Source organism: Artibeus jamaicensis, unplaced genomic scaffold (assembly GCF_021234435.1).
Source record: "Artibeus jamaicensis isolate MK-2021 breed Jamaican fruit bat unplaced genomic scaffold, CSHL_Jam_final contig_233, whole genome shotgun sequence".
In the NCBI taxonomy this organism is placed as follows: domain Eukaryota; kingdom Metazoa; phylum Chordata; class Mammalia; order Chiroptera; family Phyllostomidae; genus Artibeus; species Artibeus jamaicensis.
The window spans coordinates 53,381,298-53,391,649 of record NW_026521486.1 but is presented as its reverse complement, the minus strand read 5'-3'; the positions used below and the strand labels follow the sequence as shown (position 1 = coordinate 53,391,649).

Genomic DNA, 10,352 nt, shown 5'->3' with positions numbered 1-10,352 from the left:
TAGTGGGTAGAGAAATTATGTTTAAATTAGCAAATCATCAATAGATGCTGAAATTTGTGGATGAAAGTTTCATGAGGAACAGGATATTTAAATAGTCTTGAGGGGTAAAACAGAGGAAAGAGGGGAAGTGTCAAGTCAAGGAACACGTGCAAAACACCTGTGGACATGGACCAAGGGGCAGTGATTGTCTTTGGGAGCGGGGGTCCGGGGAAGGGTGTTGAGATGGGCAGGGAAGAGCAATGGGGCGAAAATGGGGACAACTGTAACTGAACAACCATGAAAAATAAATATAAAAAATCTCCTGACAAGTTACATGGAGAAAATAATAACTTTACAGTGTAGAGAGATCTGAAAGAGACAACTTTAACCAAATGATCAGTTTACCATCACCACTAGAAAAACCAATATTACCAACATTATATGGTTCTTGATAATATGAACTAAGAAGGATCTATCATCACTTATGTTTCATTCCTTCAAAAAAATCAAAACCTCAATTTAACCTTGAAGAAAAAGCATATAAGCTCAAATAACAAGTCCTCTTAAAAAATCTGAACATAAAAATGTGAAACTGTTTCGGATTAAAAGAACTAAACAGAAATGAGAACTAAATGCAACATGTAATCCTGGATTATGCTGGACCTAAGGGCAAAAAAACTTAAAAGATATTACCAGGAACATTTATCAAATTTTAATATGGTTATGAATTAGAAAATATATCCATACTGGAGTTTCTGATTTTTATCATTATACTTTGGTTAGTTAATTCATTGATCTTATTAGAAAATATGCCCTGAGATAATAAGTATTAATAAAGAGACACTATGTCTAGCTTACTGTCAAATGGTTCAAAAAACATAGTATTTATATATAGAAAGTATAAAAAGTATATAGATACAGTATATATAGTATATGTAGTATATTCATATAATATATATAGTATATGAATATATAGAGAGATTATGTATGTGTATATATATATAGAGAGAGAGAGGAAAAGATAATGATAAATCATGCATAATGTAAACAATTGTGACTCTAGATAAAGGGCAAATGGAATACTTTTACTATTTTAGGAACATTTAAGTTAAAATACAAAAATTTAAAAAACCAGGCTTGCACTAAAATAACTGTTCTCAAAATATAATATTGAAACCAGAGAAGACTCTGGCATTCAGACTGCCTGTCACTACCAAACCCAATAAGCAATGACCGCGATTGATTCTTTATGGGTGCTTTATTCACATGGTCAGCAATCTGAGAAGATGGCAGGTTCATATCCTAACAGAACATCTTTTTCTTTCCTTTCCTGGCCAAGGTTTTTGTAGCAGGGAATAAACAAGGTCCGCTGAGGGGTTTTGAAGTTTAGGGAGGATTAGGTGAATGAAACTGCAACATTCCTGTCTTAAGCAGTTAGCCATTCCCAGGGGCAGGTAGTAATCTCTCTCCCTGGAACACAAAGGCCTGGATGCTTCCACTTGTCCCCAGGTGGTAATCTTTAGTAGTGCCCCAGGAAGTCGGCTGTTTTCTCAGGAGCCAGGGTGAGCCTTATCTGTAGTTTCTGAAACAAAAGCTTTAGCATATATATTACTTACAAGGCTTATAAATTTTTACCTTAAACTAAAATTTTCCAACTCCTGAGTCCCCTATCTAAATGACTCTTTGTGTGCTTGCCTTGTCAGTGCAGCCGTGATGGACTGTGGACTCTCCCAAATCACCTCGTCAGGTTTTCACTTGTGAGCAGTTGACTTACAACTGACTGAAAACAATTGAATGCCTTAATAATTGACTAATAAAGAGTTTCTAGAATTTTTTGTTTATGTAGAAATATTAGAATATTATTAGAGTCTTTTGAGGTCTAATATTTGGTATTTTATTATGAAGCTTAGATGTTATACTGATGCGGGAAGCTTTGAAGAACCTTTGTTTACCCAAACCCCAAGCACCCTGGGAAGAGTGATAGGGCCGTTTGGGAAAGCAAACAGCAGGATGTTCACAACAGCTAAGATTAGCTCCCCCACAGTCAGAACTAATTTCCGAATTTAGCCTTTGTACTCCGCTTCTGCCACGTAAGTATAGGGAGCCCTATAGCTAGAACTAACTTCCGCATTCTGCTTCTGTATCCTGCTTTGCTACGTAGACAGGAAGACCCTGTAGACTATATAAACCCCAAGAATCCTTTGTTTGGGGCCCAGAATTTGGATACTGACTCCTCTGGGCCCGTGCACATAATAAACTACTCATGTCTTCTGCTATCTTCTCTCGGTGTGAGTTTCTTCCTGCAACAATACAACATGTGGGAAGATTTTATCTGTCCTCAAATGTTTATAACTTTTAAAAATGATACTTTATTTTCCACTAATCTGGAGTATGTCGATTAAAGTTTTCACTTGTTATTATTTTTCTTTGTAATGTGAAACTATTATTTCATTAAATTCACCCTTATTAATAAATTCCCTTTCAAGTTTTTATGCATAATCTTAAGGGCACATAGTAATACTAATGGCATGTAGAAACAATATTTTAATTATTTTATTTAATTATAAATTTCCAGATACAAGGAATTTGAATGCATTTCAAATCAAATATGATTCATTTATATGTTTATTGCTAAAGTGGTGTTGCTATCTCAGAAAAACAAGAAAGAAGGTACTATATATGATCATCCCTCAAAAATTTTTTTGCCCCTTTAATATCATGACTGGGTCTTCTAAATATTAGAAAGCACATCTAAATGTGTTATGATTCAAGCAAAAACTTGTATATGAATATTCATAGTGGCATTGTTCATAACAGCTAAAAGTGGAAATAACTAAAATACCATAAACTGGTGAATGGAGAAACAAATGTGGTATATCCTTACAATTCATCTATAAAAAGAAATGAGGTATTGATAGATTCTACAACATGAATGAATCTTGAACACATTATGCTAAGTACAAGAAACCAGACAAAAAAGGCCACATATGTTGTATAATTCAATTTATTCATATATCTATGAATATCTACAGATAGGTATTTCTATTCTAGAAACTGAAAGCTATTAATTGTTGCCAGGGGCTAAAGGAAGGGAATAACACAGAGTAACTCTTTAATAGATATGGAGTTTCTTACTGATATAATAAAAATGTTTTAAATTTAGGTAACGGTGATGATTGCAGAGTTTTGTGAATGTACTAAGAGTCACTGAATTGCACACAATGCCTAAAAGGATAAATTTTACAATATATGAGTTCTACCTCAATAAAAATATACCTCAATAGCAAAGTGAATTTTGTCTTAGTTTTGGGTGTTAGCCTTCTGATCTCTCTCTGGATCGATCTTTGGTCCTTTCAAAGCTCCAGATCCTATTGTTCTAGACTTGGAAGAAAGGGGAAAAAAGTCTCCTGCTGACTTTAAACTCATCCAATGGATTCTGTTCATCTTCCTGGTTGCTGCAGGCAGTTGGGAATGCAGACTGGTGCAGCCACTGTGGGAAACAGTGTGGAATTTCCTCAGAACACTAAAAATGAAACTGCCTTTTGACACAGCAGTTTCACTACTGGGATTATACCCTAAGAATCCTAAAACACAAATTCAAAAGAACCTGTGCACCCAATGTTTATAGCAGAACAATTTATAATAGCCAAGTGCTGGAAGCAACCTAATTGCCCAGCAGTAAATCAGTGGATCAAAACACTATTGTAGGCCCTGGCTGGTGTAGCTCAGTGGATTGAGTTCGGGCCTGCGAACCAGACAATCGTGGTTCCATTCCCAGTCAGAGCACATGCCTGGGTTGCAGGCCGGTTCCCTGCAGGCCAGTTCCCAGCAGGGGATGCATGAAAGGCAACTATACATTGATGTTTCTCTCCCTCTCTCCTTCCCTTCCCCTCTAAAGATAAATAAATAAAATCTTAAAAAAAAACTATTGTACATGATGGAATAATACTAAGTAGCAGAAAGAAAGAAGGAGCTTTTACCCTTTGCAACAGCATTGATGGAACTGGAGAGCATTATGCTAAGTGAAATAAGCCAGGCAATAAAAGACAAATACCATATGATCTCACCTATATGTGGAACCTAATCAACAAAATAAACAAACATGCAAAATAGAACCAGAAACATTGAAATAAAGAACAAACTGATAGTAATCAGAGAGGAGAGAGATAATGGGGGGAAATAGGGAGGGTCCATCAAGGAGAATGTATAAAGGACACATGGATAATGCCAAAGGGGGTAGGTAGGTTCAAGGGTGGCAGGTGGAGAAGGGTGGAGTGGAGAGCATGGTGGAGTGAAAGCAGAGATAACTGTACTTGAACAACAATAAGAAAGTAATTAATTAAAAATATACCTGGAGAGGGATATTTAATGTAAATATAGATGGAACTGGAAGATCTAACAGCCTCCAGAACACTAACATCATCATTGTCAGCCCACATTATGAAAAATCCTTGTCTTGTTAGGAGAGGAGATTGAAAAGGAGAAGATATGATAGAATGTGTTGCTAACAAGAATAACATTGATTGCATAGCTGATGTACTTGATGATAGTGCTTTTTAGTTTAGAAGAATCACAAGGAAACAAAGACAGAGGGTTTATGTTCCAGTCACCATGTCAGCTCTTTACCTGGGAACAGGTTGATAACTGCTAAATGTATAGCTAAGAAAAATTAAATGCTAGCATTTAAAGTGACTGATTATCCACTCAGCACTGACAAGCCATAAAGCAGCCAGAACTGAGGCTAGCAGAGAGAATGTGACAGTCATGAGAACATGGCATATAGATTGCATGTAAAAGGGTGCATTAACAAGAATGATATGTCTATATAGAATTAAATGTAGGCCCTTCTAAGCACCAGTTCAGCCTCCAGGTGACAGGCTTCAGGCAACCCACATAGATATAGGCCCCAAACCTGCCTCCATATAGCAGTGTCCCAGGCTTACCATAATGGAATCAGTTGCCAAGCCTAAATCAGTGGTCCTAGGCTCCAGACCCCCTCAGTGAGGACCAGGCATCAGGTCAGCCCCTGTCCACCTGGGCAGCAGGCCCACCCACTTGCTAAATCAATTAAAAGTCCAGTCTACCCAAGGACTCCTGCGTCAAGCTCACCCATGAACCCCACAAGGTGTCAAGCCTAGAACCTCTGGATAGGCTGATTGGTGAAGAGTTTTCTCTTCTAATGCCAGTCTACAGAGACTGGAAGAGGGGCCTACTTCTTCAAATGTCCAGACACCAATGAATGCCACAAGCATCACAGATAATCAGGAAAACATAACACCCCAAAATAAAAAATAAAGAATAAACAAGTAATCCTAAAGAAATGGAGCTACCCAGTATTAACTGTCTTTTTCTATTTCAAACTAAAACACTTCTGCCACTGTACATCTTTCATTTCCAGTTTAAAAGAATGCTACTTTTCAACACTGAGTGAAATTGTAATACTTCAAATATTAATAACTAATTATCATTGCTTTGTATTTATTTGTGGATATAATGCTCAATTATGTAGAGAAGACTGGAGTGATACTATTTGACTCAGTTTCTTGTCTCCTACTCTTACAACCTTCTTTGATTTTTCATTGATAGATTTTATAGAGCATTATTTAAATTAAGTAATTAAAATTATTTGATCTTTTTTTGCAAATATATTAACTACAATAGTTGTATTACTAATTATTAATTTATTATTAAATTAAACACATTAGTAAATGTACCATAATTATTTTGGTCTCAATAATGTGTTTTAGAGTCTGTTTTGCAGATTTCTTTATTCAGATAAAACCTATAGTGATTTTAGTACATAAGAACTCTTTGGTGAATGCTCCATGAGATCACGCTTATTGATAATAAATATGCTTCAAAGTTGGCAGGGAAATAACTGCAATTTTATCTCATCTTCTTTCTCCTTATCAAACCATAAAATCTTAAACATGCTGCAATAGGACAATTTATAGTGCATAAAATTCAGTACCTAAATTCTGAAGTGTTTAGACAACTTAATTTTTCCTTTAATGTCAATTTAATAACAGAGATAAGCAGTCATGTTGACAAACCAAGAATGTATTAGGGCAGTGAGAGATCCCTACTGCTATTCTAGCTTATATATTCTATTTAGTATCTTTTCTCACCCCTCCTTCTACAAACTACACTTGAAAGGTATGTTTTGTAGTGGGTGAAACATGACTCAAAATAAAAATTCAGGATCTATTATTTGCTACCTATGATATGCTGTCAATTTACTCAATTCTCTGTTTATGTTTTTATACAACTAATACATATTTATAGGACCAGTAAAGGCATTAGTAATAAAGTTTGAAAGGAGTTTGATGATTTGGACTATTATTACATAAAATAAGGATTACTTGAACATAAACACTGCAAAATTCGTAGTTCAAAAATAGTTATTTTCAAAACTCTACCAATAGAAATAATTTTAAAATGTTTAATTGCAATTGCAAAGCCCACTTTCAATATAAGTAGTCCTCATGTATCTATGCTTCTGTTTCTATTTTGTTTGTTAAATTATTTATTGATTAGATTCCACATGTAAGTGAGATTATATTGTATTTGTCTTTCTCTGGCTTATTTCACTTAACAAGACAATGTCCAACTCCACAGCTGTCAGAGGGGAGGGAGGCTGGGAGCTGGGTGAAAAAAGGTAAGGGATTAAGCAATATATATATATATATATATATATATATATATATATATATATATATATATATATAATGTATTTATAATGATACATACATATATATGTATTATATATATAATGTCAGATAGACACAGACAATAGTATGGTGATAGCCAGAGGGGAAAGGGGATGGAGGAGATGGAAATGGGCAAAGGTGGGATAAATGGTGTTGGAAGGAGACTGGACTTGGGGTGGTGAAAGCACGCTGTAGATGATGTTTTACCTAATTGTATGCTTGAAACTGGTATGGTTTTATTAACCAATTTCACCCCAATAAATTCAGTAAATTAAAAAAAAGAAAAAATACTCTCTGAGATTTTAATTTAATATCTGAAGTCATTTAAAATTTTTCTTTAATGATTAATTCTTTGTCTTTTTTGTCAGTTAGCCAATAGAAGTAATATTTTACTTTCAAAGACAATTAAAAAGCTGTTAGTATTATTAGTGGAAGTTTGCTTCCTTTTCTCTTTCTCTTCTCTATCCCCCTTCTTCCCTCCTTCCTTCCCTTTCTTTTCTGCTTTCTGTTGACAAGCACACTGTACTTGCTTCAAACTCTAAGTTCTTCAGTTTAGGAATATTTTCTTCAATTTCCCTCCTGATCATAATCCCCTTAATTATTCCCTTTTACAGTTCCTTTTCCAACCCCATTTTTGCCAGGTAGATATCCATGATTTCCTCTTAAGTCATTCATGAGGCTTATGTTGATGTGAACAGTTGTTTTATGTCATCAGCATTTAAAATTTGGAGTTACAATTTGCTCTTATGCATTTATTCTAACTTTGTAACCCATAATAAATGACATTATGTTTATGTTTATTTTAAATTAAATGCATGCCTTTTTACTGAATTTTTCTCACAGATATGAATAAATCGTTAATATAATAGTTTCCCTTATATGTAATTTCACTTAGTGGCTTCAGTCATCTGTGGTCAACTGTGGTCTGATAATATAAATGGGAAATTACAGAAATAAACAATTCATATGATTTAAATTTCTCATGTTCTGAGTAGGGTGATGAAATTTTATGACATCCCTCTCCACTCCATCTGGACCTGAATCATCCCTCTGTCCACACAGTACATACACTCCACTTGCCCATTAGTTGCTACTGGTAGCCGTCTAGGTTACCAGATTGACTGTTGTGGTGTTGCATTGCTTGTGTTCAAGTGACCTTTATTTTATTTAATGATAGCTTCAAAGCATAAGAGTAGTGATGCTAGCAAATTGAATATGCAAAAGAAAAGCTGTAAAGTGCTTCCATTAAGTGAAAAGTTATGTATGCATAGGAAAAACACAGGGTTCTGAGCTATCTTAGGTTTCAGGCACCCACTGATGGTGTTGGAACACATCACCTCTAAATATGGGTGACTACTGTACATCTTACTAGTGATTGTGAAGATGTTTCCACTTCTTCATTTTTTGTTACTTCCAAACTCCCACTCATATCTCTTGTTGTTTTCAATATTTTAATTAACCCGGAAAGCATTAGTCGGTTTCATTTATTTTAATACATCTTTGATGTTGCTGTTTTCTTATTTGATTCTTAGGCTTATGATAGTAATATGGATAACTTTGCCTTGAAGGAAGAAAGCAGTACTATTACTACATAATAGTATCTTCTACATAATTTATATACTTTTGATATCATTACTTTCTTTCCTCTCCAGAGCACTGATGAGAATACTAAGTCGGAAATGGAGGCAAGTTTAATTACTTGGAGATATATTTTATGTTAATGATGAGGACAAACATGATGTATGTTTGGTTTGAAAGAATAGGAAGGAGTCTGATTAAGGTGAGATTAGAATGCAGTATTAAATGTCTTTGAGAAAGTGAGTAAATTATAGGCACAAAGCAATGAAATAAGTTGGAAGGTATTATTAAATATTTAGAGGCTTTCTTGTTGTACCCTGATTAATCAAAACTTCAATTTTTTGAGAGAAATTTTATCCTCTTCATGGAATCAGTAAATGCTTGTTTCACTTGCTTATTCCTCAGAGTGTAAATGAAGGGGTTCAACAAGGGTGCAACAGAAGTAGTGAGTATCGAAACACCTTTATTTATGGCCACCTCATCCTTTGCTGAGGGCTTGATATAGATGAAAATGCAGCTGCCATAGGTGATGGAAACCACGATCATGTGTGATGAGCAAGTAGAAAAGGCCTTTTTTCTTTGCTGGACAGAAGGAAATCTCAAAATTGTCCTCATAATATATGTGTAGGACAGAAACACACACACTAGGGTGATAATGAGTGCAAATGTAGCCACAAGGATAACTATTTGTTCTATTACCCATGTATCTGAGCAGGAGATCTTTAGGAGGGGCCCTGCATCACAGGTAAAATGATCAATGGCATTGGAGTCACAGAATTCAAGCTGGAGGCCCAGGCTAAGGGGTGGAAGAATGATCATCAAACCAGACGCCCAACAGCAGAAGACTAATAAGGTACATACCCGACTGTTCATGATGGCTATGTAATGCAGAGGTTTACAGATGGCCACGTAGCGGTCATAGGACATAGCTGCCAGGAGAAAAAACTCAGTTGCTCCAAATAAAATAACAAAAAATATTTGACTTGCACAAGCATTGTAGCTGATAGTTTTATCCCCAGTTGATATACTGTACAGGAATTTAGGAATACAGACTGTGGTAAATGAGACTTCTAAGAAGGAAAAATTTCTGAGGAGAAAATACATAGGAGTTTTCAGATGGGAGTCCAAAAGTGTGAGGGCGATAATGGTCAGGTTCCCTGTTATACTCAATATGTAGGTGAAAAACAGAAAGATGAAAAGCAGAATTTGTAGCTGGGCATCATCTGTTAGCCCCAGCAGGATAAAAGTTGTTACTGGTGTGTGGTTTCTCATCACTGACATTTGAAACCTAACCAACCAGCATGTAAAAATAAGAGGTTTTATGAGGACACAGATATTCAAATTTTGTATCAAGAAACTATGCACTTAAAAATCAAACAAAGCAGTCTACATTAATTTTCTCCTTTCCTATAATAATCAATATTTCCACTATTCCAATAGATTTCTTGAATATTACTTGTATGAGCAATGATTATTCCTTCAGGATTCGTGTTATTGTTAAATAATCCAACTTTTTGTCAGATCATTATTTGCTTCTTAAAATTTATAAATGTAGTTGATTATAATTCATTATAAGAATTGGATTTACAAATACATTAGAAAAAATGATAATGTTACTTAAGCCTCTTCATCCAAGGTAAACCTTGGATATAGGACATATTCAGATAATTAAGAACATGAGCTCTCTTCAACTGTTCCAGAGGATTGCTTTAAGGGTAAGATGGCATTTCTCCTGCAAAACAAACAAATGACAATGACAATAAAACATAACATGGGATCTTGAGATTTTTCCTTGTCTATTCTTCACCACTTGTATTCCTGCTTCTTAACCCCAAGAAGGTTTGATGTAAAACTATTTTATCTATAGTGTGAGAAAATGTTGTGTTTAAGATATTTATAATAGGAGTATTTTCATATGAATTCATGTGATTTTTTATTTAGTTGGCTCTGGTACCTTTTCTCTCAAAGCCCCTGAAGCAAAAAGTACATTCAACATCACTAAATATAGTCTTCTAGGTGGTGCCTTTTTTGTTATGTTTTTAATTTCTTTAAACAGAGATTAGTGTTTCCAATTTCTATTTTACC

The 10,352-nt window shown here is 34.9% G+C and overlaps 1 protein-coding gene across 1 annotated transcript; it reads right to left on the bottom strand.

Moving 5' to 3' along the window:
* Positions 1–8,600: 8,600 nt before the first annotated feature.
* Positions 8,601–9,548, bottom strand: LOC119036411 (olfactory receptor 6C2). The gene has a single exon (XM_037128173.2). It carries the CDS (start codon positions 9,546–9,548, stop codon positions 8,601–8,603), a length of 948 nt encoding a protein of 315 aa, XP_036984068.2.
* Between the last annotated feature and the right edge of the window lie 804 nt (positions 9,549–10,352).

Excerpts from the sequence above, each read along its gene's own strand:
- LOC119036411 (XM_037128173.2), bottom strand. The coding sequence starts at position 9,548 with ATGTCAGTGATGAGAAACCACACACCAGTAACAACTTTTATCCTGCTG.